Source organism: Temnothorax americanus, unplaced genomic scaffold (genome assembly GCF_048541705.1).
Source record: "Temnothorax americanus isolate GAGA-0224 unplaced genomic scaffold, ASM4854170v1 Scaffold117, whole genome shotgun sequence".
Classification (NCBI taxonomy): domain Eukaryota; kingdom Metazoa; phylum Arthropoda; class Insecta; order Hymenoptera; family Formicidae; genus Temnothorax; species Temnothorax americanus.
Window position 1 is genome coordinate 328373 of NW_027509250.1, and position 27162 is coordinate 355534.

General features: G+C 40.0%; 4 protein-coding genes and 1 long non-coding RNA gene across 7 annotated transcripts in view; 2 read left to right on the top strand and 3 right to left on the bottom strand.

The window, feature by feature from the left end:
- The window catches only part of LOC143908826 (uncharacterized), a 72462-nt gene extending 58233 nt beyond the window's left edge, over positions 1-14229 (bottom strand). Inside the window, exons 1-2 of one of the 3 annotated variants that reach the window (XM_077426639.1) lie at positions 12806-14229; positions 7777-7860 (exon numbers count right to left, since the gene is read on the bottom strand). In XM_077426639.1, the coding sequence (XP_077282765.1) occupies positions 7833-7860; positions 12806-13410 (633 nt within the window). In that variant the 5' untranslated portion in view covers positions 13411-14229 and the 3' untranslated portion in view covers positions 7777-7832. Of the gene's footprint in view, positions 1-7776; positions 7861-12805 lie in introns of those variants that run through there. The other 2 variants (XR_013260262.1, XR_013260261.1) reach the window with 2 other exon arrangements.
- Positions 14230-16632: 2403 nt separating this feature from the next.
- LOC143908828 (uncharacterized) lies at positions 16633-17071 on the bottom strand. The gene is made up of 2 exons (XR_013260263.1): positions 16923-17071; positions 16633-16857 (listed from the first exon to the last, which is right to left on the bottom strand). It is a non-coding gene; the product is annotated as an uncharacterized LOC143908828 (long non-coding RNA).
- Positions 17072-18807: 1736 nt separating this feature from the next.
- Positions 18808-21187, top strand: LOC143908825 (uncharacterized). The gene is made up of 4 exons (XM_077426638.1): positions 18808-19125; positions 19340-19417; positions 19714-19815; positions 19906-21187. Exons 1-4 carry the CDS (start codon positions 19047-19049, stop codon positions 20520-20522), a joined length of 876 nt encoding a protein of 291 aa, XP_077282764.1. The 5' UTR covers positions 18808-19046; the 3' UTR covers positions 20523-21187.
- A 68-nt stretch (positions 21188-21255) lies between these two features.
- LOC143908823 (uncharacterized) lies at positions 21256-23782 on the bottom strand. Its single transcript, XM_077426635.1, has 4 exons — positions 23234-23782; positions 22860-23073; positions 22417-22689; positions 21256-21727 (listed from the first exon to the last, which is right to left on the bottom strand). Exons 1-4 carry the CDS (start codon positions 23605-23607, stop codon positions 21422-21424), a joined length of 1167 nt encoding a protein of 388 aa, XP_077282761.1. The 5' UTR covers positions 23608-23782; the 3' UTR covers positions 21256-21421.
- Positions 23783-24170: 388 nt separating this feature from the next.
- On the top strand, positions 24171-26261 carry LOC143908827 (transmembrane emp24 domain-containing protein 7). Its single transcript, XM_077426640.1, has 3 exons — positions 24171-24533; positions 25064-25309; positions 25391-26261. Exons 1-3 carry the CDS (start codon positions 24378-24380, stop codon positions 25616-25618), a joined length of 630 nt encoding a protein of 209 aa, XP_077282766.1. The 5' UTR covers positions 24171-24377; the 3' UTR covers positions 25619-26261.
- The last annotated feature ends 901 nt before the right edge of the window (positions 26262-27162 follow it).

Sequence of the window (27162 nt, forward strand, 5' to 3'; positions counted from 1 at the left end):
AAACTTCATTATACATATGCGAATAGTAGAATTTGTGTGTATACATTTAATTCCCTGGAGCTTTCATGTATATGTCGTAGGCAAATGGTTATTTTAGGAAAATAGAGGCAAATACTATCTGCCTGGGTCAAATAGCTTTCGCCCATTTATTTTTGCTATTTTTCTAGTCAAATGTTATTTTTCTAAGTAAATGCTATTTGACTGAATAGCTGTTAGGCAAATGGTATTCAGCAAAACATATGCATTGATGTATTTCAAGTAAGTACACATGTAGGTGGGGAAAGCTCTTCCCACCTATCTCGATCGATCGAGAGACACGGTAGTACGCGCGGAGCGAGACCGACCGTGTGACTCTTTATTACGCGACGCGACGATTAATTCAAGGTAATTGTTTTATGTAATTATCCTATATATTGAGTCAACGGAAAAGAAGATTCTCTACGCTTGGCAGAAAGTGCCGCTAGGGAAATTTTAAGTCGATTCTTATGAATCAAGCTTGAATTCAATGTCTAGGTATCCCAGGTTGCCGATGACGAGTTCCAGATAGTACGCTTCATAGTTTTCGGTGTCCAGGTGTAATAATACGTTGAATTCGATGTCTACGTGTTCCAGGTTGCCGATGACGAGGTCCACATAGTGCGCTCCGTAGTTTTCGGTGTCTACGTGTATTAATACCTTGAATTCGATGTCCACGTATCCCAGGTTGCCAATGACGGGACCCAGATAGTGCGCTTCATAGTTTTCGGTATAATCGTACCAGGTGTAATCGTACGTTGAATTTGATGTCTAGGTGTCCCAGGTTGCCGATGACGAGGTCCACATAGTGCGATTCGTAGTTTTTAGTGTCCAGGTGTATTAATAACTATAAATCTTAATGTAGGACACGTAGATATCAAATTCAAGCTTGATTCATAAGAATCGACTATTAATCTTGTAGGTTATGCAATACACACACACACAATCATTATTCTAAAAGCTGAATGGGTGAAATCATCTGTGATCGCGTGATAAAATATCCATCTTTCAGGTCTCCTAGAGCAAAAATTCTGTTTTAAAGAGAGTTGTTGCCATGAGAACTTTTGATCAAGATGACATGAACAACATTTTCCCAAAGTTTCAGACAAATTCGCCGAGAACCCATTTCCATAGGTTATTGTGCGGGGTTCTTTTTGACAAAAATTTTTGATTTACTAAAAACACGTACTGATCAATTTTCTCCAAAATTTTTTGTAAAAATTTAAAAATCTTATAGAAATACAGTTAAAAAAATTAAAAAAAATTTTTTTGAAAAAAAAACGTCTTATTTGGCCCATGTTTCGTAAAGTTATAGGCGTTTAAAAAAAAAGTAACGTAATTTTTCAAAAATCGATATTTTGAAAACGGTTCGACAAAAAAATTTGAAAAAAAATCATGGAGGCCTCTTTTAACCAATACTATAACATAAAACATTTTCAAAAAAATCGAAGATGCAAAACCCAAATGGTGTCCGATTTGGCGTGGAACGCCCTATATACATAGATAAACACATGTGTGTGTGAGTCTGTTACACGTTTACGCGAGCGTTACTTCTACTATAGTAACTTACGATAATTCCTTCGCGTAAACAGAATTTTGTAGTAACATACGATAATTTACTCCGCGTAAACGAGTGATATATCGTAAGTTACTACAGAAGTAACGCTCGCGTAAACGTAGTGTGTGTGTGTGTGTGTGCGTGCGTGCGTGCGTGCGTGCGTGCGTGCGTGCGTGCGTGCGTGCGTGCGTGCGTGCGTGCGTGCGTGCGTGCGTGCGTGCGTGCGTGCGTGCGTGCGTGCGTGCGTGCGTGCGTGCGTGCGTGCGTGCGTGCGTGCGTGCGTGCGTGCGTGCGTGCGTGCGTGCGTGCGTGCGTGCGTGCGTGCGTGCGTGCGTGCGTGCGTGCGTGCGTGCGTGCGTGCGTGCGTGCGTGCGTGCGTGCGTGCGTGCGTGCGTGCGTGCGTGCGTGCGTGCGTGCGTGCGTGCGTGCGTGCGTGCGTGCGTGCGTGCGTGCGTGCGTGCGTGCGTGCGTGCGTGCGTGCGTGCGTGCGTGCGTGCGTGCGTGCGTGCGTGCGTGCGTGCGTGCGTGCGTGCGTGCGTGCGTGCGTGCGTGCGTGCGTGCGTGCGTGCGTGCGTGCGTGCGTGCGTGCGTGCGTGCGTGCGTGCGTGCGTGCGTGCGTGCGTGCGTGCGTGCGTGCGTGCGTGCGTGTGTGTGTGTGTGTGTACATCTTCCATCGCATAAATTCTGCAAATGCACTTTGCTTGAAAAATACATATGATATAAAGGCACAAAATAAAAATTTATGCAAAATTATTCTTATTGTTAGTACAAAGTAATAGGAGCATGATCCTGGAGAAGTCCCATGTCCGTGATATCGTCATCGTGGACGGGGCCTGGGGCCCACAGAAAAAATAATAGAAATAATATATTTATGTGCGTATGCGTATGTATGTGCGATTGCGTATGCGTGTGCATGAATATGTATGTTCAATTGCATTACGGTTTTATATATAATATTATTTACTTTCGAGACAGTAACAATAAAAAAAATAACATATTTCATTTATATATGTATTTTCGTTTATATATTTCCCAACATTTTATCAACGAAATAATAAATAGAGAGTTTTTTGTCCTAAATAACATTACCGTTTTTCTTTCTTCAAATATACCCTAGAATTCCAAAAAATCCTGATTTTACCATACTAAATGTATGCTACCCAGTGTATTAAGAGAGAGAGGGACAGCAATGAGACAGGGAAAGAGGGAGAGGGAGAGAGAAAGAGAGAAAGAGATAGAGAGAGAGAGAGAGAGAGATAGATAGATAGATAGATATTTATTTATGCCATAGTCAGGACTTTAGGCAAATAAAAAAATGTACAAAAGAACGCCGTGTACATGGCAACACAAGGCCGCCGTGTACATGGCAATAACATTAAAAATATCAAAAAATAACATAATAACGGTGAACAAAAATATCGAAAATGACATGATAATGGTGACGGTGTGTGCACCAATCTCGCAGACGAAAGAAACAAAATCGCAAAATTATAATGAAATGACAACTAGAGTGACTAACTACGTGAGGCGACTAGATTGGATAAGGATTATGCTCAAATATTGGCAAAATTAACGCAAAATGTATAATGAAGTAGCTTAAAACTAAATTACTGACTAAGGCGACTAGATTAAATATGACCTGTGTTCAAACGCTTGAATGCCTCAGAGTGGAAGCAGGCACAGAACCAGACTCAAGGGAAAAGATGTGGTTGTGGAGCTTTCGTTTGAATTCAATGATAGTCGATGAGGACACAATCTCTGAAGGAAGCGAGTTCCACAAATAGATACCCGCGAGATAGAAAGATCTATGATATGTTTCCGTCCTATGGGTGGGAATTTGAAATGCATGCACCACTACCAGGCGTGACGAACGTCTGATCAAGGAATCGGGTTTGATGAAAATGTCGGAAAGGTAACCTGGAGATATGCCGCGGGATATCTTATACATCTCGATTCCCAAGAAATAGAGTCGTCTGTTCTTTACGGACAACCATCCCAGTTGGTGACGAAAAGGCGTGATATGTTCGTCGCGTCTTAAATTGAATATGAAGCGAATCGCACAGTTTATAAGCCTTTGCAATCTAGTGTCAAGCTCGTCAGTGACATCATTGTACACAAGAGAACAGTAATCCAGCAAAGGCCAGATGAGTGCGGTCACAAGTTTCACACGAAGTTGACGAGATAAGGAGTTTTTGTGAAACTTGAGCTTGTTTAGCGTAAAGTGGACTCTTTTGGAGATATGGGAGACATGGCTATCCCAAGATAGATCAGATCTCATAATGACGCCCAGATTTCGCGCTTCGGTAACGTAGGGAATCGAAATACCACCAACGGAAATAAGAGGAAGGTCATTGAGGTTGAGTTGTTTGATATAACCTTTGCTTCCAAATATTAATACCTTGGATTTGTTGAGATTGAGAGTCAGTCCATTTGCAGCTGCAAATTCAGAGACAACATTCACATCATGCGCCACAAATTGCAGCCCGGCATTTAATTGACTTAAGAGGCACCTGCGATAAATTTGCGTATCATCGGCAAATATCAAATGTTCTGTGAACCTTAGAAACGCGCCGATATCATTGATGAAGAGAGAGAAAAGGAGCGGTCCAAGGACAGATCCCTGCGGGACGCCAGCAGTGACAGATAGCCATTCTGAGAAGACGCCCTCCAAATCCACAACTGCTTGAAGACGACCGGTGAGGTACGAAAAAATTAGTTTCAAAGCTTGATCAGAAAAGCCTAGTTTCCTAAGTTTGGTAAGAAGCAAATGATGGGAGACAGTGTCGAAAGCTTTGCTGAAATCAAATAGGACAAGGATCAACACTTCGCCTACATCAACGCCATACTTGATGTCGTGGAATAATCGCAGAAGGGCAGACTGAGTAGAAAAACACTTGCGGTAGCCGGATTGTCGACTGTCTAGAATATGATGAGATTCAATGAAATCGGTAATCTGGCGATGTAGAATCTTTTCGAACACCTTGGAGAGCTCGCATAGGTTGGCTATGGGCCTCGTGTCGGAAGGAGAGGCAGGAGATTTAATTTTAGACAGTGGGCGTAGAATGGCACGCTTCCACAACGACGGGAAGTAACTAAGTCTGAGACAACTATTGAAGAATGAAGTGAGTAAATTACTCACGTGTGGCAGGGCCAATGCGATAGCATGCAGTGGAAGGTGATCGCAACCTGAAGCAAGAGAAACAGAAGATGAGGAGACAAGAGAGCATAGATCATCAGCGGTTATTTGAGAAAAACTGAAAGTAGGATTGTTAGGCTCTATGGATGAAATGATGTCAGAAAATTGAGATTGAGTACAGGAAGGAAAGCAGTTTGAGATGGATGCGTAGTGAGCATTGAGAGTATCGCGTGAGAAGTAATTCAGCGGTGAGGATAAAGGTGATTCGATTAGGCCAAGATTAGTGAGTTCGCGCCATAGCTTGGATGGATTGGAAATCGCGGTTAATCTGGTCATGTTGAAGTGCTCTCTAGCCTTCCTCATTTCTACCGTGAGACTGTTCCTGTACTGCTTATAAATATGAAAATCGAGAACAGAACCTGATCTTCGGGCGATATTATATATGAGAGAGAGAGAGAGAGAGAGAGAGAGAGAGAGAGAGAGAGAGAGAGAGAGAGAGAGAGAGAGAGAGAGAGAGAGAGAGAGAGAGAGAGAGAGAGAGAGAGAGAGAGAGAGAGAGAGAGAGGAATAAATGGGTGCATGCAAATTACATACATAGAGAAAGGAATAATAATACGAGAGATATCTGTCCTTGTCTAACGAGGCATCTGTACGACATATCTGTCAAAACTCGTTCTTTGAAACGGCTTCATAGATCGCAAAATCCTTTTACAGGAATAAAGTTTAGGTACTAATAAAGGGTGGGAATGTAAAATAATTAGTAATAATTGAAAAAAATGTAAAAATGTCTAACGAGATATCTGTACCACATGGGCCCGATTCTCTAACGAGAAACATATGCGCAAACACTACTCTAACAGAAAGGCTGCAAATTGATTGGTTGTCGCACAGTTTTTAGCCAATAAGTTTGCAGCTTTTCTGTTAGAGCAGTGTTTACGCATACGTTTGTAGATAGAAAATCGGGCCCCGCATATCTGTCAAAGCTCGTTCTTTGAAACGGCTTCATAAATCGCAAAATCCTTTTACAGGAGTAAAGTTTAGGTACTAATAAAGGGTGGGATTGTAAAATAATTAGTAATAATTGAAAAAAATGTAAAAATGCCTAACGATGAGATATCTGTACCACATATCTGTTAAAGCTCGTTCTTTGAAACGGCTTCATAGATCGCAAAATCCTTTTACAGGAGTAAAGTTTAGGTACTAATGAAGGGTGGGATTGTAAAATAATTAATAATAATTGAAAAAAATGCCTAACGAGATATCTGTATCATATATCTGTCCTGGACCTCTATGAAGTTGGCCGGACAACTTCAACGTATCGAACTTTCATTAATTGGAATCGATTGGTGGTTGTTTGGTGGTCTTTGGTAGTCTAGTCCGATCGTTTGGTGGTTAGTCGTTTTCCTATAAAATAAAAATAAATTTTCCGGTGTGAAGTTAACCGGACAATTTTTATTTTTCAACCAATTTAACTTTTTTATAGCTCATTCGACGCGGAATCGTTTGGTGGTCACGAATATCATCATAAAAACGTTTGGTGGTCAACCGTTTTCTCAGAAAATAGAAAAAACTGTATGCGCATAATGCCGGACATATCACCTCTGTGCCACTAGTCGGAACAATATTGTATTTATCACCCAAATTGACTTTGATAGGGCTCAATCGACGCGGAATCGTTTGGTGGTCACGAATATCGTAATCCATCAAATTACCGAGCTAACGTCATGGAGTCATGCGACCAATGGCGTGAGAGTACGGTTTTTTCTATTTCTTAGGAAAACCATTGACCCCCAAAAGTTTTAATTACGATATTTGTGACCACCAAACGATTCCGCGTCGATTGAGCCCTATCAAAGTCAATTTGGGTGATAAATACAATATTGTTCCGACTAGTGGCACAGAGGTGATATGTCCGGCATTATGCGCATACAGTTTTTTCTATTTTCTGGGAAAACGGTTGACCACCAAACGTTTTTATGATAATATTCGTGACCACCAAACAATTCCGCGTCGAATGAGCTATAAAAAAAGCTATAAAAAAGTTAAATTGGTTGAAAAATAAAAATTGTCCGGCTAACTTCACACCGAAAATTTCATTTTTATTTTACAGGAAAACGACTAACCATCAAACGATCGGACTAGACTACCAAAGACCACCAAACGACCACCAATCGATCCCAATTAATGAAAGTTCGATACGTTGAAGTTGTCCGGCCAACTTCATAGAAGTGGCCACTGGTTCGATTGCGTGTGTACGAACCAGACAATGTAGCCAACCGCCCAAACCCGAAACTGCCCACAGCCCCTTCTTTTTTTTTTTAAATCTAAGAACCGCTTTTTTAACTGTTTTTTTTATATTGTTACACTCGCCGCGCGTTCGTCACACTCACACTATCACCACACTCCCGAACGCGCCGCGCTTCCCCGTCACCGGGAATAAAGGAACTCTCTATTATTATAAAGAACGGATTCATTGCTTAGATACAACGAGTCACGTCCGTAAGATACGAAGTTCAGAGCCAAATCTGACAAGCGTAATTATAAACAATCAACCGTCGCTAAGGCAACTTCTCGCTACGGGGCGACTCACATGAGCGCACGGCACAGGCGAACAGTACGGGCGTAACACTACCCCCCTCTTCCAAGATTGTCGCCCCGACAATCCGGGAGGGTAGTCTCTTGCGGTCCAACTTCTTTACCTTGTGAGCCCCAGGGCGCCGAATAGTTCACTTGCCCTCCTCGAGCTGCTGCTCCAAGTTACCGGGCCCTATTCCTCTTGGCCCCCGGTAGCCGCACGTCAAGATCCCGTCCAAGTCTCTTCGGGAGAGAGCTGGCCAGGCTCCCTCCTCCGATAGAGGCGACCTCGTAAGCTCCGCTTCTTTCGCGCCGTTTCTTTCGCTGCCGGCTTCCTACGTCGCCACCGAATCTTCGGACAAGGGTGGGGGGAAACTTATGTGGACCCAACGCCCCGCAGGGCTCCCCAAGTCCCTGCCTCAGCATTCGCTCTACGTCCTACGGAAAAACCACAATTCAAAAAAACCGTGGGCGAGGCAGTCTTCTTTAAAAAAAAAAAACAGAATTTTCCTGAGAAGTCTTCGGCCGATGTTCTGCCGCAGTACCTCCTTATCTTCTCACGTACCGCCAACTTCCTCTGGGAAAACAAACATTACGTACAGTAACAGGGAACAAAACATTAAACAGCAAAATTAAAACAAAACTCATTCTTTATTCCTTAATTAAGAACATTTAAGACTCCATTTAAATACATCTAAAATTCCAGACATTGTCACACATTCTCTTTAAGGCTCCGACCTACACTAACTCTTCAACCCAACTTCCTTTCAGAATAAATAGCTAATCTATCGGAATGTACCACTTTACTCTTATGACGAGGTGATTTACGGATACAATATACTACATCACTAAGCTTCTTTATTATCAAATAAGGACCTTCCCAACTGCTTTGCAATTTTTGAGCCTCCCCTCTAAACCTTCGGGGATTGAAAAACCAAACTCTCTGCCCCACCTGAAAAAGAACTTGTCTAACTTCGCGATCATATCGAGCCTTCATACGAGAAGATCTTAAATTCATTTGCTTCCGCGCAGTGGAATGAATTTCCTCCAGTTTTTCTCTTAAATTCCTTACAAAATTTCCAACCAATGGTGACTCCCCTTTAGGGAATTTTAAAGGACTTCCCCGTAACAGATCTGATGGTAATCTGAGATCTCGAGCAAAATATAATTCAGAGGGGGTTACTCCGGTTGTTTCATGTTTCGAGGATCTATATGCCAAGAGAAACATGGGGATCCATTTATCCCAGTCTTTCTGATTCTCAGAGACATATTTCGCTAGATAGTTGGTTATAGTTTGATGTTGACGTTCAACTTGCCCGTCAGACTGCGGATGAAAAGCAGTAGTCCTCGTTTTCTTAATTCCAAAAAGTTCCATCAACTCCGAGAAAAGTTTCGACTCAAAGTTCCTGCCTTGGTCAGTATGAACCTCTGTGGGCACACCATGTCTGGAAACAAACTGATTTACGAAAATTTCTGCTACTGTTCTTGCTCTCATGTTCTTCAAGGGAAAAGCTTCCACCCATTTTGTAAAACAATCCACTAGAACGAAAAGGAATCTGTTTCCGGATTTCGTCGATGGAAGAGGGCCTAGGATGTCAATCTGTACTTTCTCTAAGGGTGCCCCAACATTATAAATCTGAAGGGGAGATTTCCCTTTCCCCGAGGGGCCCTTTCTGGCAACGTAAACCTTACAAGTTCTGCACCAGTCTTCTACGTCCTGCTTGCAGGTTGCCCAAAAATAACATTTCCGAACCTTCCCCAGAGTTTCATTTACTCTGAAATGACCTCCAGAAGGAAAATCGTGCAATTCTTCAAGAATTTCCTTAGTGAATTTCCGAGGAACTACTAGTTGCAAAAAACTCGATTTAAGGTTCGAAGCTTCCCATTTTTTAAAGAGTATTCCCTCTTTCAGGACTAGAGCATCCCAATATGACCAATAGATTTGCGCAGAGACATCTTCCAAAGTTAACACAGAGCGTGGTGGACGAACTCCAGCCTCCTTGCCTTGGAGTATAACTGAAATACTTGGGTCTGCCCTTTGTTATCCAGACGCCAGTTTATCGGACTTCCTTTAATTAACTCAATGCGAGCGATTTCTTTCTCCATAGTTGCAGAGTCTTTCCTCTCCACTTTGGCACAATACTCACAGCCGAATAATTCACATGACCGTCTCGACAGTCCGTCAGCATTCTTGTGAGAAAGTCCTTTCCTGTAGATAATAACAAATTAGTATTGCTGAAGTCTCTCCAACCAACGGGCCAACTGTCCATCTAAATCCCTGAACAACATAAGCCAACGCAACGAAACATGATCCGTACGGATCAAAAATTTTCGTCCCAAAAGGTAATGCCGAAAGAACTTAATAGAATCTACAATTGCCAAAAACTCACGACGAGTCACGCAATAATTCCGCTCGGCTTTATTAAAGACTCGACTAAAATATGCAATGATCCTCTCTTCTCCTTCCTGCTTTTGTGATAAAACCGCGCCAATTCCTATATTGGAAGCGTCTGTATCTAAAATAAACTCCCCCTCCCCCTTTGGAAAAAAAGCACCGGAGGAGAGGACAACGTCCGCTTCAATTCATCAAAAGAGTTTTGATATTTCTCTTCCCAAATAAATTTCATCCGATTCCCCGTTAACTCATATAAAGGTTTAGCTATCGAAGAAAAACCTTTAATGAATTTCCGATAATAAGAACAAAATCCAAGAAAACTTCTCAATTGAGTTTTCGTGTGAGGAACCGGCCACCCCTCAACGGCAGCAACCTTCTCAGGGTCAGTAGAGATGCCTTCCGCCGAAATTACATGCCCCAAATATTTCACTTTTTTACTAAACAATACGCACTTCTTAGAATTTATTTTTAAATTTGCCTCTTGTAAACGTAGAAATACTTTTCTAAATTAGCCAACATTTCTTCGAAAGTTTTTCCAAAAATTATTATATCATCTAAGTAAACCAAACAAATTTTAAAAAGTAAACCACGTAAAACTTTTTCCATTAGGCGTTTAAAAGTCGCCGGGGCGTTACATAATCCGAAAGGCATCACCGTAAACTGCCAAAGCCCCCTGCCGAATGAAAAAGCCGTTTTTCCCTATCCTCAGTACGAATTTTAATCTGCCAATAACCACTTTTTAGATCCAAAGTACAGAACCAAACGTTACCTGCAAGTTGATCAAAAATATCGTCGATTCTGGGGAGGGGATATGAGTCTTTCTCAGTCAAAGCGTTTACAAAACGGAAATCCACGCTAAATCTTATTGTTCCGTTCTTTTTCCGTATTAGTACAACAGGAGAAGTCCAAGGGCTATTTGATTCCTCAATTACTCCGCAAGCCCTCATTTCCTCAATAACCTTATTCACCTCCCCTCTCATTTGAAAAGGAATTCGTCGAGGTACCTGTTTTTTTGGGAGAGAGCCTTGCACATTTATAACATGTTCAACAATATTACAATTTCCCGCAATAATATTTTTGGAAAACACATTATGAAATTTCCTAAGAAATTCAGTAAAAAGTTCCTTCTGCGATAAATCGAGATTCCGAGAATTATTATCGAAGAGTTCCCTTAAGGAGATAGGGACTTTATTAGGAACATTCTCTATTCGAGCCAACTGTATTTCCGGATTTGTGGATTGAAAAGCAAGATCAAAAATTTCCTCTAAATTTACTCTTTTCAGAAAATCTACGCCTAAAAGGCAATCGTCATTAATATCAGCAACAAGCAAAGAGAATTCAATTGAAAAACTACCTATTTCCACTCTAGCTTCAATTTCAAATTCTACTAAAACTTTCTCTCCAGTAGGATATCTCAAATTTATGTCCTCAACTCGAAACTTCCTCTTTCCTTCATCCACAAATTTCTTATTCACAATTGAAACGTCGGAGCCCGTATCTACCTTAAAAGAACATTCCTTTCCGTTAATCTTTCCCTGATAACAGAAATAATTGAAACTCGGCTTAATTCTACTTTCTTCAAAAACATTTTCTTTATTAATATTCAGAACAACATTTTTATCAGTAATAATCGGGGTATCGTTAATTCGAGCCAAACCCACCCCGCAAAGTTTGACTAGATCGCGTTTTTCCCTTCCTCAGGGCATTCAGACTGGAAATGTCCGGTCTTGCCACAGGTCCAACATTCGCCGCGGCTGGCGCCAAATTTGCTGCCATGCCAATTTCCCTTCGGGCCCTTCCCCGCTTTCTCTTTCTCTTTCTCTACACTTTTCTTTTCTTCAGCACGTTTTTCATTATCACCCGCATATTCGACTCCCTTTTTCTCAAAATTTCTATTAAAATTCTCTCTATAATTGTCTCCCCGAATGATTCTAAGTGCTTTAGCTCTTTCGACGGCTGCATTCAGAGAGGTAATACCTTCCATCTGAAGCGCTCGTTTAATGAAACTATCCGAGACGGCAGTAACAAATTGAGCGCAAGCGATCTTATCGCGTAACTCACACGGGCACTCGGGGTACGCCAGGCGCGATAAGGTAAATGCACCTATTTGCGTCCGTGCACCTATTTGCGTCCGAATCTGATTAAAAAATAATAAAATCAATTAATATCCACACTTATTGATTCATGAAGAATATTTATTCCACTCTATAGACAATATTCTATAATTGCGTCTATTTTAAAATGTGTTTCATTGAAATTAAAAAAATATAACACGGTTTCAATGTTCATAGTGCGCGCCGTGAGTGACCATCTGTGTATACGCGTGCGCTGAGGGCAAATTCTTAGTAAATCGGACGGTGAAAGTGACTGTCATTTTTGTCGTTGTTGTGGATCCTGAGAAATAATTACGAGGTAAATCCAAGTGTTTTAAGCAATCCAGCTCCACAAGCTACTCAAAACGTGTGATTTCATCACACGAAAGGTCAGTAAATTATTAATTTCACACAATAGTAGCAAAGCAGCGCAACAACATCCTAATGTTCATGCGTGCGTCTGGTTGCTTCGAATATTCAAAGTAATTGAATCGTCAGTATATTCATGCTAAAAATTGTCGTGAATGATGCAAAAAATATAACTTTTTCGATGTGCACTGTTTTTTTCTGCGGCACAACCTATAAAGTATAATATAAGTTTTATCAGAATAATTCAAGTCCACCATAACCTCTGAAGAGCGGACGCAAATGGGGGCCCTACACATTCTGTTTCTATTTGCGACCGAAAACATCCAATACATATTCGTTTTATCCATAACCATGACGGACGCAAAATAGTGCAGTCAAATCGTCCTACTAGTTTGCGTCCTGACGCAAAGGGGGCAACGCAATGGACGCGAATGCGTTCGAAAACTAATCAGGCGGACGCAACGACGTACAATGATACCTTCGCGTAATTTTAGAATTTTCCGGTGCAATATGTAGCAATTTGTCAAAACAAAAGCTTTTTTCCATAAAGAAATATATATTTTTCAATCAGTAATGATTTTTAATCAAATTGGATTAGATTATACTCGTTTATTGGTCTTTTATTCTGCTATAACTCTTACATGGACGCAAATAGGTGCATTTACCTTAGTCTGTCGATTTCGGAACCAAGAGTAGCCAAATCTTCCCCAAATTTCTGCTTACGATTCGTGAACGCGACATAGCTATTCTGCGATTGTCGTCCCTCCCCGAAACGCAGCTCAAGCTTTGCTTTGAGCTCAGCGAAATCCAGTCGTTCGACGTCCTCAACCATCTCTGAAACTGAGCGCGCTTTCCCCCTCAGGCTCGAAGCCAACGCGATCGTTTTGGTAGCGTCATCCCAATTATTCGCCCGCGCGATTAAATTTAATTGCGAGAAATATTCGTGCAATGAGACGGTTCCGTCATACGTGTCGGGTTTCAGCTTGTATCCAAGCTCACTCGCGACCGCGACACTTTCACCCACGCGCACCGACCGTACCTCCGCGCCGCTCGCGACCGCGGCTCTCGCGACCGTGGCTCTCTCTCCCGTGTACGCATTTCGCGTTTCCGCGCCGCTCGCATCTCGCGCCTTCGAGTCCCCGGACGCTCTATTAATAGAAGGACTTAGCTCTGTGTTGGAGATAATCCCGCGGAGACGGCAGAGCTCCTCCTCCTGGCGGCGGAACGTCTCCGCATAATCGCGCTCCCTACGTGCGTGTTCCTCGCGCATCTGGCGGATCTCTTGTATGACGGCCTGGAGAGTCACAACTTCCACCGACGCTCCGTAGCGCCCGACTACGGAGTCGCTTCCCTCAGCCGCTTCCTTGTGCTGGACATGACCGTCGTATCGTCGCTCGTCGCTCGTATCGTATCTCTCGCTCGTCCGATCCCGGACAAGCCCCCAAAAATGTTACACTCGCCGCGCGTTTGTCACACTCACACTATCACCACACTCCCGAACGCGCCGCGCTTCCCCGTCACCGGGAATAAAGGAACTTTCTATTATTATAAAGAACGGATTTATTGCTTAGATACAACGAGTCACGTCCGTAAGATACGAAGTTTAGAGCCAAATCTGACAAGCGTAATTATAAATAATCAACCGTCGCTAAGGCGACCCGCAACTTCTCGCTACGGGGCGACCCACATGAGCGCACGGTACAGGCGAACAGCACGGGCGTAACAATATATTACGTGTGCGTACAACCGCGCGTCCATCTGAAAAAATTGCTCTCTGGTCACCCATCCGAGTAGAGTACCCCGCTCACGTTGCTTGACTTTGATGATCGAATGGACAAGTGACGATCCTCTGACTCTGACGCTTCCTTCTTACCTGTACTTGTCTACAACATATCTTTAAAGTGGTAATAGTTATTTGTGTAACAAGTTGCGTGCGGAAATATTTCATTCCTGCACGGGTTTAAATGGGGAATTTCTCGCGTGGGGAATTGGCTATTTGTCGCACAGATGGCGCACGCGTAATGGGCCACTTTCCACGCACGTGTGATATAAAAAATCTTATGGGTCCTATGGCGCCGGAAATTTTTTACGGAACAGCACATAATTTATAAAGTAAAACAACAACAGAAAAATTCGATTAAAACATTTCTTACAATTAAATAATTAATATAAAATAATATTTAAAGTAAAAATTAAATATAAATATATATTAGATAAATATTAAATAAATATTTTTTTTATATTATTATTGCAAATAAATAATTAACGTAAAATAAATATTAAATTAATATCAAATAAATGTTAAATAAATGTTTTTAAAAATTATTATTGCAAATAAATTATTAATGTAAAAGAAATATTAAATAAACGTCAAATAAACTAAAAATTTTTTCTAAATCACTTTCAAATAAATAATCAATGTAAAATAAAAATATTTAATAAACATTAAATAAATATTATTTTTACAATGAATTGTACACAATGTATAATTAATGAAAAATAAATATTTTAAAAACATTTAAAAAACACTGTCTGCTGCTTGGGCAGTAGGGCTCAAGTTAAATTTTTTAAAATAGGAATAAAGGCTAACAATCGAGCACAACAGTAGATGTCAAATTAAAAGTACATTTAATAATACATACATATTGTATATACGACGGGGACGTTTCGAACACACCAGTGTTTTCTTCAGCCGATAAAAATTATATAATTACATAGAGTCGCGCAATAAATTAAAAGTAAAAAAGTAAAAAAGTAGGGGAGACCGGGGCTAACTCGACACAATTTTTTCAAAGGCAATTTTCAACAATTAATTAAAATTTTCAAGCAAATTTAATGGTACACATTTAGAGCGTTCCTTCAGGTACAAAATTGCTTAAGGAAATTTTGCTGTATGTCGCTTAGTTTTGCCTGAAAGCTCGATGAAAGAGTAGACCATTTTCGAGAGATCAGAAAAATTACTTTTCACTATCAAAAACGCTTATGTCGCGTTAAAAATTACACTATAACTCAGAATGTTACCAAACTCCGTTGATAAGATAATACTGGCACATAAAGACGCATTTACAGTAGGAAAGGCAAGTTTCTACGATAGATTTAAATTGGCAAAAAGCCTAGTGTCAAGTTTGCCCCGGTGTCGAGTTAGCCCCGGTCTCCCCTACGCGCCGGGAATTTTTCTCGATGGTAAATGACAAAGCCATCCGGAGTCACATCTTACATGAGAGCATTCGACTATTAAAATGTAAAATTGTATATATGTGAATATCCATGATTTATTCTTCGTTGGATGGCGAAAACGAACCAAGTCAGTTGTTAAAAAGCGTTAAATCTTATAAAAAAAAATCAATCAAAAATTTTTAAATAAAAACCCCTATTTTTATTGTATCATCTTTTTCTACTAATTAATTTCAACAACTTTTGTCTAAAATATTTTTTTTATTTGTCTAATACTTTTTTAGATATTCGAGGAACTTGATAACTTCTTCAATATTTATATAGCTTATGATATCTCGATTGTCGGAGGAAAAAGTAATACAGGATTTTTTTTACTTGATTTGGTCTCGAGGATGTTATTGTAATAGTAGTACCCGAACTTTTTAAAATACTGTTGTTAAAATACTTGCGTGTACATGCATTAAAGCTCTAAGGAGATGTACACACAAATTCTACTATTCGTAATAGTATAGTGAAGTTTATTGTCACTTTTTCGCGATGCCGATTGGTTTTCTTGATGCGCTTACAATTCGTGAGCGACTGTCATCGCATATTTTGACAGAATTGTGCTTATCAAGGAGTTAAGGGGATCCTAAAGCCGTCTGTAATACCGGCTTTTTTTTAGCACTAATCTTTTAATTGGCTTTATAGAAATGCAAATTTCTTGTCTAGAATTAAAGTACGCATCAAAATCTAGGTCATGGGGGTCAAATTTATATCGAAAACAAAAAAAAATTAATATTTTTGTAAATTTTTGGTAAACGTGACAACAATATTTGCTCTGTACAAAAATTCCACAATCAATATCCACAAAATTAGACCGGCATGACCTAGGGACAACATGTAGGAACAATATTGTGTAAATAGAACTAAGATTCAACGCCTAGAAAAAAAGATTAGAATAATAAATTTCTTTCGCCAGTATATAGAATAACAATTAAAGTAATTTAAATCGACCTGACTGGCAATATATATAACGTCTTTCCGATATGAACATTGAAAAACTGTGAGCCAACTTGGTTTGTCGGATTCACACAGCACTTTTTTCAGATCAATATCGAGACATTATTAATTTTGACCATAATTTTGGTCCGTTAATGTAATTTCTAAATTAAATAAGAATTAAAAATTATAAGGCTCTCGTGATTAAATCGATTAAAGGAAAAGAGGCAGTAAGAGCCGGCGCGGTAAATAGGGCGCAAGTTATATATATTTTTCTTATCGTCAATACATAAAAAATAAAATAAAAAATTCGCGAACGTTTCGACCATTTTTTGTGGTCATCTTCAGCGCAATAAATTAAAAACGTGTAAAATTAAAAACTATATTGTAACGCGGTCATTGGGCTATTGTATACTCGCACGTTGCACGTTCCTTTTTCCATGCGGTCATTCCGGTGTGTGTGCGCTACTCCATAGGCAAGCAACCTTGAGTCTCTCCCCAGTTGGAAGGCTAGGAGGACTATGCTGATGCATTTGGTACTTCATTATATGTTGCGCGATACCTGCGTACATACGGAGCGACACACTGATTCACGGTTTACATCGATATAAAACTGAAGTTACTTACAATGAAATCGTGAACGGTATAGCGCACAAAACGGTAGACAACAGACGCAAGTTATCTTGGCATTGTTTCGAGAGATAATACTTGATCGTAGAACGGTACAGCGCACAGATAACGGACGCAAACTGTCTCGACAATGTTTCAAGAGGTAATGACCGATCTAATATGTTTCGCTTGTCTCGAGGTTAAAAGATCGATGTATAAGAATTCGGTAACAAACAAATAGCGGTAATGTCAGTTGAGAGATCGATGTATAAGAATATTCGTTGCAAAACAAATAACGGTGATGTCAGTCAAAGACCTTGTAATACGGTAATATATGTATAATACAAATTCACAATAATATAATAAATAAAGCGTGAAACGAGGGGCTCTCAAATTTTTGGAAGTCCCTCGATTACATCGAGATAGTTTTCGGGTAAATCCTCGGTGTCCGTCTGCATATTCAGACCATTCTTCTGTCTTTTTATACATATCATTTCAGATATTAACCGTTTATTGATATATGGTTCGCTGTCCAAAATTTCCACCGCATTCCACTCGAAATCATGACCAGACTCTAATCTATGCTCTGTGATTACCGAGCGACTGGTTGTGTTCCTTCTTATGTGGGCCTGATGTTCTTTAATTCTGGTTTGTAGTTGCCTACCGGTCTGACCCACGTAAGAAGCATCACAGTCCCTACAGTTAATCTTATATACTACGTTGCTATGTGCAAATTTCGGAAGGGCGTCCTTATGTGTTTTAATACAATTCTGCATTTTATTCAGGCTATAATATGATAGCCTCAACTTGTGATTTTTTAAGATGTTTTTATATTGGTCGTTAATATGCGGAATGTACGGTATCGTGAAAAAGGACGCCGCTTCTTCAGGTTGCACATCAGGAGATCTATCTGTCTCAGAACGCACTTTTTTATGTATTGACGATAAGAAAAATATATATAACTTGCGCCCTATTTACCGCGCCGGCTCTTACTGCCTCTTTTCCTTTAATCTAAATTAAATAGTTTTTAATTTTATTGCGAAAAATATTACCCCAGCCAGGGTTTGAACCTGGAACCTCCCGTATACCGTGCGGGTGTCGTACCAATTCGACCACTGGGGCTGTGGTAATATTTATCGCAATAACAACTGTAAGATGGAGCACCGATTACTAGGTCGACGGTGTATAATAAACAGAATAATAAATTTCTTTCGCCAGTATATAGAATAACAATTAAAGTAATTTTTCAATGTTCATATCGGAAAGACGTTATATATATTGCCAGTCAGGTCGATTTAAATTACTTTAATCGTTATTCTATGTACTGGCGAAAGAAATTTATTATTCTGTTTATTATACACCGTCGACCTAGTAATCGGTGCTCCATCTTACAGTTGTTATTGCGATAAATATTACCACAGCCCCAGTGGTCGAATTGGTACGACACCCGCACGGTATACGGGAGGTTCCAGGTTCAAACCCTGGCTGGGGTAATATTTTTCGCAATAAAATTAAAAACTATTTAATTTAGAAATTACATTAACGGACCAAAATTATGGTCAAAATTAATAATGTCTCGATATTGATCTGAAAAAAGTGCTGTGTGAATCCGACAAACCAAGTTGGCTCACAGTTTTTCAATGTTCATATCGGAAAGACGTTATATATATTGCCAGTCAGGTCGATTTAAATTACTTTAATTAAAAAAAGATTAGTTTAAATAAACTTTTATATGTGCAAAAGCACATTCGGGTTGATATTGCGTGTAGCGAGAGATGACGCAGCAATCGAAACAAGGACAGATGCCTCTCGTTAGACGAGGGGCCGGTATCACAGTCTCCGATTAACGTGATTCTCCCTAGATTCTCCGATTAAACTCACTCTTCGTCTCTTTCTAGGGGTGCGTTCAGATTCTCCACCCGGGTGCCCCAAGCCACCCAAGCGCCGTTCAGATTCTTTCTATTTCACCCAGGTGGCGTCCGAGTGTATCGTTCAGATTCCTCGCCAACACACCCGGGTGAGGGGAGAAAGCACTCTGTCTCTGACACAGGGTGCCGGCGGGTAGATTTTGCCGTCGAAAGAAAAGTGCGCGAATAGCAAACTGAACTCTGAAGTGAGGGGAAGGGTGCTTAATTTTACAATATGAATCGTAAGCTCCTGGTCACGGAGAATGGTTCTCCACTTATTGAGAATAATAAACTGGTCGTATGGAACGATGATGGTAAGTTATTTACTGATGTGATTTTATTAACGTTCTGAACAACAGGAGGTTATGGTGAATGGTTTCTTCATCTGGGCCACATTCGACATAAGTCCAAGTTTATGTCAACGTACAAAGAAATTCGTTACGTACTTAACGTAACGTAGCTTGTACGGTGGACTTATGCAATTCTTTGTCAATCTTCAAATGATTTATTTTTCTTTTATTTCAACAGATAATTGTCCGGTGTACCTTGATTTAACACCTGAAAATCTAGCATCTTTCAATCTGCGTGTTGAAATAAATTCCTCAGGCAAGTTATTGGTTTTAGTAACTTCTGTTTTACTAAATATTGTATGTGAGACTATTTTATTCGACGAATCTTTAAAGATACATAATATATTAGTTGTATTTCTTATGCGACCCAGCTGGCCAAGTTTATTGATATTCAATTAATATATTAAATAATAAATTTTAATTAAATAGTGAATTGAATATTAATAAACTTGGCCAGCTGGATCGATATAAGAAATACAACTAGTTGTTTTTAATTATTTTCTGATTTAATAACTTAATTATTTCTCAAATAATATATTTATTGGTAAACAGGTGAGACTTCAGTGCCAGAAACAGAACTGTTGTTCGATGAACAGCCTGTTGTAAATTCTGAAGAAAATAAAAAGTCAACAGTTAACATCTCTAGCAAGAAAGGTAAACATACGCATTTTTTTATATTGTAATTTTTTTCTTCTTATGCACTTTGTCTGCTTTATTCATTACCAATTCTTTTTTTTGCCACAGGTGCAGCGTCATGGAAGGATGATTATGCCGTTAAAACTCTCATTGACGAATGGAAAGGACATGAGAGCTATTTCAAGAGCACTACCATTACTAACAAAAAAGTCTGGGAAATGATAGCTAGCAAGTTAAAAAAAGAGAACCCATTCTGGAACTATACCGGACAGCAATGTGAAGACAAATTTAAGGACCTCAGAAAACACTATGTAAAAGCTAAGGATCAGAATGAGAAGGGCAGTGGTCTTCCAGTTGCTACATGCAAGTTTTATAACGAAATGGATGATGTTCTTGGCGATAAGCCAGCTGTGAAGCCTGTGTCCATAGCTTCAACACTAAAGAGGCGTAATGAATTTGATACTCAGAACTGTTCAAGTGCATCTTCTGTACTCATAGGCAGCAGTGAAGGCGACAGTGAAAATGGATGTATTTCTACTCCTAAATCTAAAAAAAAGAAAAGTATTACTGAAAGAAACATTGAAAGGCTACTTACCATAAGAACAGAGGAATCTAAGAAAAAAGAAGAGGCGCAACAGAAGAGGCACACTGAGCGTATGGAGCGACAGGATCGTGCCATTGAGGTTTATCAAAGTGCAATGAACCGACTCCTAGAGAAGTTATAGGAGTTGTAAGTGGTGTATAGTTTTTCTCTGTTTTGACAATGTGCATTACTTTCTTTAATTCCTCTCTTATTTTTTATTGTGGAGTTCCATATTATTGAAGCACTTGACACTTCCGTTGGCTACTAGAGAGACCAAGAAGGTCTATGACCAAAGATTAAATTAATGTATGATTTCGTTATTTGATACAGTTCTCGAGCTAGTCTGAGATGATTTCCGTTTATTGTGCAATTTTTGTTTTGTTCCTAATTTGCATTTACTCTTAATATTATTCTTATTATTATTTAGTAGTATTTTTTTTTTATATTAATCTTTAATAGTTTAAGTACTTGTCTCTTAAGTTGTAAAAAATCAAACTCACATAATTGTGTGAAATTAATTGTATATAATTATAGAAGAGTTTGATTTTTTAAGGATGGTCTTACCTCAAATATTTTTAAGATTTCTTTTAAATATTGTCAGCTCTTATGTACCTCCTATATTTTTATGTTAAAAGTATAAAAGAATTTAGACATGATTTAATAGTAAGAATGTAGGATATTAATTATCATACAAAAGATATAGGAGTTACATTTTTTTGTGATTGATGCTACCTCAAGTATTATTGGGGTTATTAGATTCTTTGCATATGTTGTCAATTCAGGTATTTAGTATGATTTAATGATTAAAGACTGAGAAACACTTTGAGTTATGTTAAGGATATATATATTTTTTGTAATATATAATTTTAAATATATAAGTTCTAAGGATATATATTTTCTAAGTAAAATGACATGATTGAGAATAAATACAGTTCTATAACAAATATTTATGCTTTGATTCAATTACTTTAGTTTCCATCAAGAAACCTTGTTTACTGACAAAATAATACATGATTAGAAGTGTTACATGACTATACTAAACTAAACAAGCGTTGCGAGATAATTCCTTTTTGCCACACCACCAGCATCATCTTCATCTGCCACTAGGTCTTGAACAGCATGGACTTCATTTTCCTGGCCTTCTATGATGTATTCTTCTATGTTTTCATCAAGTTTTTCGAGGCAGATGTTGTGAAGAACTGTGCAAGCAATTATCACAAAAGGGATCATGTCCGTTCTATTCATGTCTAGATACTTCAGCCTCCGAAATCTTCCTTTCAACAATGCAAAAGCCCGTTCAATGACTTGCCTAACTTTAGACAGTATGTCGTTGAATCTTTTTTGAGCCTGCAAAGAAAAATGTCCTGATAATTTCATGGTTTGGACATGCAGCAAAAAAATTTAAAAATGTTTACCATGTGAGAAAGACTAAAAAATGAAAAACTAATATGATTGTATAGATACAAGCACCGAAGATCCAAAGAAAGTATGTGCGTACGGTGTACCGGGAAATCTCAGTTGCGCACAAAATAATTCGGACACAGCAGGTTGATGAATCGGACACAATAAGAACCCATAGCGGTTAGAATCGGATACAATGCTAATCGGACACAATTTCACATGGGTTTGTAATTTTCTACGCAAATCGAGATCTACACATATCGACCGGTGCTTTAAAGGTCGATTGTTCCAACCTGTTGGTAAACTACCTAATAGTTAAATCATATATATGTCTTTGTTTATTCTTTACATTAGACAAAGATAGATATATGATTTAACTACTAGGTAGCTTACCAATAGGTTGGAACAACCGGCCCTAAATCATTGACAAGGTCTATAACTGTACAGTTACATATAGGTTTACAACTTTCCGCACGAAGCGAAGTTCGTTTCACCTCGTCGATAGAAATTGTGTCCGATTGGCCCTGTGTCCGATTCCAACCGTTATTTGTCCGTTTCTTATTATGTCCGATTAATTTAACCTGCTGTGTCCGATTTGTTCTGTGCGTAACTGGGACTCATTCGTACGTACTCACCGCTGTAAGATTACCACGATCACGAAAAGCAGAAATACACCAACGCAAGACAGGGTAAGCTTTGTCACCAATGATGTATTCCTCGTTAGGGAAATATAACTGTCTATCCCTCTGCACTTCTGACCAAAGATCAGAATTCCTGAACACCCTTATATCACCGACAGATCCTGGGTAACCGGTAAAGCAATCCAGAAACACCAACTCAGAGTCGCATATAGCCTGAAGTATAACAGCATAGTTTTTCTTGTACGTCTTGTAGGACAGAGAGTCTTTCTGAAAAAAAATCATGGCAAGTTTAAGCATATCCGGTATTCAGAGATAATGTTTATTTTAATTTCAAACCTGCTCAACAAATTTTACGCATAAAATCATATTATGATTAGAATATTGGAGAAACTCAACAAAATAAATATTTGCATTGTATTTTAAACTAAAAAACTTACATGTGGCTGCTTTATGGAAATGTGAGTACCATCCACAGCTCCAATTATGTCAGGTAGCACTGACAACCTCTGAAATTTCTCTTTCACTGTTGCTAATCTGTCTCCTCTTGGCCACTGTACGACATCTCCAGCGATGTCGTTCAAGGCTTGTACAACTCTCATAAAACTGACACTTAGTGAGCTTTTGCCCATATCAAATCTTTCCCCTACAGACCTGAAACAAATATATTTATTTACAGGCAAGGTTCATACTTCATACTCACATAGTTCTAATTTTCTTGGTCGTAAATCACATATCAACATAATACACTTTAAAACCTGTAATTACATAGTTTTCACTGTCTCTTTAAAAAAATATTTTAAGAGAAACTTACCTGTAGGAATCTGGTGTAGCCAGCAACCAAAGGGTTGCAAGCAATTGCTTCCTGACTGGAATGGGAGGTTTCACACCAATATTTCCTTGCAAAGTTGGTGCCAATCTCTGTTCGAGTCGATTGTACGTTGTAGGTGTCATGCGAAAATGCTGTCTGAACTGTTCATGATGAAATTGTGGGATTGTACGTTCTATATAATCTAAAATTCTTGCAGGTTTACGTTGGGGTCCTCGCAACTGCAAATGTATTCGCATATCCAACTCATCGTCAGAGGCATCACTATCATTACTGCTGTCACTATCACTTTCCATTATCTCTTGTAAAAAATTATTGCTCATAGTTACAGCCAATGCTACAATTCCTTGGCGATCCATTAAGGTTAGGTATTTGTTGTTAGACGTTTTGTTTGTGTGGCGCCTTCATACGGCCCCTAGGTGCGTTCAGATTCTCCAGCCTACCGAGGCCACCCGACAGTAGCTCCGCCCACTCCCGGTCCACCCTACCCTCACCCTCAGAATGAGAAATCTGAACGCACCCCAGGGGGATAGTTAGAAAGAGATGCAGAGTGAGTTTAATCGGAGAATCATGTTAATCGGAAACTGTGATACCGGCCCAAGGACAGATAAAGATATATGACATAGAAAACAGGATTAGAAATGTTGACATTACCGACATCGAGGAAGTTCGGCCTTTGCTTTATGATCCCTTTATGTCTTGATTTTGTTCATGCTTGCTGTTTGAATTATATATATTTATGTCAATTTATTCCGACTTCGACATTGCAGACAGAGACAAGCCAAACAAAGCGAATTAAACGCTCGCGCGCGCGCACTCAATGCAATGAGGTCTGACGTGAACGTAGTCACTTTAGTCACTTCCGCAGGCGCAGCTGCGCGCCATGCGCGCCGAAACGGTGGCTACGTCGCGCGCGAGCGCGACATCGCGACATCCGGCCACGTTAAAATAGCTTGTTTGCGAGAGATCGTTGGGGTGCCGTCGGGAAAAGAAGTAGAAAACGGTCGCGCGTTCTCGTCCGAATTTTCTTCAGTTTCGAGGCTGGTCTTAAATGTGCGCGCAGTGCGCGGATCAGTGACGCGACAGCCGCGTGAGCGTCGTCGACGAACAAACGAAAAACCAACCAAGAATGGATTGCTGGTCGGTCTGGTTATTGCTCGTCTCGCTACTCGGCGCACTCCTGCTTACGGGCGGCGTCGAGTTAACCTTCGAGCTAGCCGACAATGCCAAAGAGTGTTTTTACCAGGAGATCGAGAAGAACGTTTCGTCTACGCTGGAGTTTCAGGTGCGTAAAACCGTTGGACGCTGGTCCTCGATAATGCTATATTTGCCCGCGTCGCGATAACACGTTGCTATTATCGCTCGCATCGTGACATATCCGAGGCCATACTCCAGCGCAGTATGCGCCGCCAGTCGCCCTCCTTCGCCTGCGTAGCTTCAGGTTCAATGAGACGAATGAGAAGTGGCGCAAATAACGCGATTAACAACATAAGAGATAATAGGAATAATATTATTTCAAATTGTATTCAAAGAATATAAAATTTTGTGTGATAAATAGGTCTGTTTTAGTCACGCTGTTCTTGTACTCGCATCTTACAGCGAGAAGAGGAGAAATATAATTAAAACATATGTGTGCCCTATGCTCCATTCTAGAAAACATTTGTTAGTGAAAAGCAGTAGTACTTTTATTGATACTGCAACTTTTCTTTTAGTTTAGATGTTCTTTTATTGACTTATAGATGCTTTATATGCAAGAAGAACTTTGCATGTTTTAAAGTAACTTGTTTGTAACGAGTATACTTTTATACTTTTCAGGTGGTTACAGGTGGCCAGTATGATGTAGATGTGACTTTAGAAGCTCCAAATAAAGAGATTATCTATAGTCAAGTAAAAACGCAATTTGATTCACACTCCTTTATACCAACCATGTCAGGAATTTACAAGGCTTGCTTCAGCAATGAGTTTTCTACATACTCGCACAAGCTGGTGTATATGGATTTCCAAGTGGGCGACGAACTGCCGCTTCCTGGTCTCGGAGAACATGTTACAGTTATGACTCAGGTGATATGCCATGATAGAATCTTTTATAGTACACGTAAATGAAAATTGGTGATTGCTAATGCGGCTTGGTTCTTTTTGCAGATGGAGTCTTCTGCGCAAGAGGTGCACAAAAATCTAATTAGCATCCTGGACTATCAGACACATCATCGTCTGCGGGAAGCTCAAGGTCGCAAACGCGCGGAGGAGCTAAATGAGCGAGTGCTCTGGTGGTCGGTAATGGAGACCGTCTGCATCCTGCTCATCGCCGTGGGGCAGGTTTTCATCCTGAAGAACTTCTTCACGGATCGAAGCCCCTCCCAAAGTTATTAGTGTGATAGCGAAGTAACGGAAAAGGAAAAACTCGTTCGCGATCGAGATATACGATCACCGATCGAATCGTCCTCGTGACGATTTTTTTTCATCACTGGTTAAAGTGCCATCGTAATGCCCACCGGTAATGCTTTCCCGGCGGAACTTTGAGCCGCGAGTCTTCTCCGACAATCGAGAAAGGATCGCTGAGAGGATTTCGCGATTAGAATCCAAAGAACCGGTGAGAAGCGCGAGGTGATCCAGATCCTCGTACGCCCTATGAACGCGCGTATCGTTCGCGGGTATTAATTTTTGCCAAGGTTTTATCATGCCGAGAACATTTTAACACGGGTGCTGATACAACATGGAATGATCAGAAAGACGAGTGCAAGCGATAGAACTCTTACATCTTTTCTTTTCGATGGACATTCATGTTGTACTTATACTGGCACAGGGACAGTATAATGGAAAGGGACATTGTTTTTTTCTCTTACTGTGAACGTGTAACATAATAAATTAAAAAAGATACTTGTGTGTACATCACGTCTACTCGTATCGCCGAGCGATCTGATTAATTCCCGTCTCTCGTTACTTGTCGCGCCTTTTGTTATTTATCTTAGGTATCGGTAGAAAAGTTACTTAAATAAATGCAGTTGATTATTTACTTGTTTCCTTCGATTTAATGCGACTCTGTTTACTCCGAACGTCACTAGTTCCTTGTAAGCGTAAGAAAGTACGCAAACGACAGTTATGAGCGCATGTTCCCGTTTTATACGTGGCAGATGTCACATGTGGTTTTCCGTCGCGTATGCATTATTTGATAAGCGTATACGCAAGTGGTAAATAGGATGCCAAATTACAGTGCCCGACTAGAGTCAAGCTCAACAGGGTCTTTTTTCCCCGCTAATTTTTCCAAGCCCATTCCCTTGGCAGTAGTTTCGCTAAATAGGAACAATGGGAATCTCGTTAATCCATTCATGCGCGTCACAGTATTAAGTGCTAGGCGTGTGAACGAAGGATCCCACTAATTGGATGATGAGGCATTTGGCTAATACCTGCGCCTGTACGCTGAAAGCGGACATGCGGACTTTCGGAGTATAACTGCCTCTGTATAGAGAATGACAAAATCGTACTATTGCATTTGTCATTTTAATAAATTACAATAAATTTCAACAAAACAGTTATTTGTAAATTTAATTTTATTCACTGTCAAGTTCCTGGGCTTGGGAAAATTAGAAACGAAGTTCTCTATACGAGGAGACGGACCTTAGGCGTCGCGTCAACCGTTTGATAATGGAAATTTTTTTTCTATCCTACGAAATAATCATTTGACCGATTGTTCAAATCAATATACTGCGCACAATATTTGCGGCGACTGACAGGTTGTTACCGGGGAAAGCCACGTGGAGACGTCCGCTCGAACTCCGTTCTAAACACTTCTAACAGCTCGCTCCTCCGGCGTCGCCATGACGACCTCTTGCATCCTCAAAATGCAACAGGCCTCATGACTCACACCAAACTTATGTCTAGGCTCTCCTTAACCATGCGTCCATCTACTTTTGCGC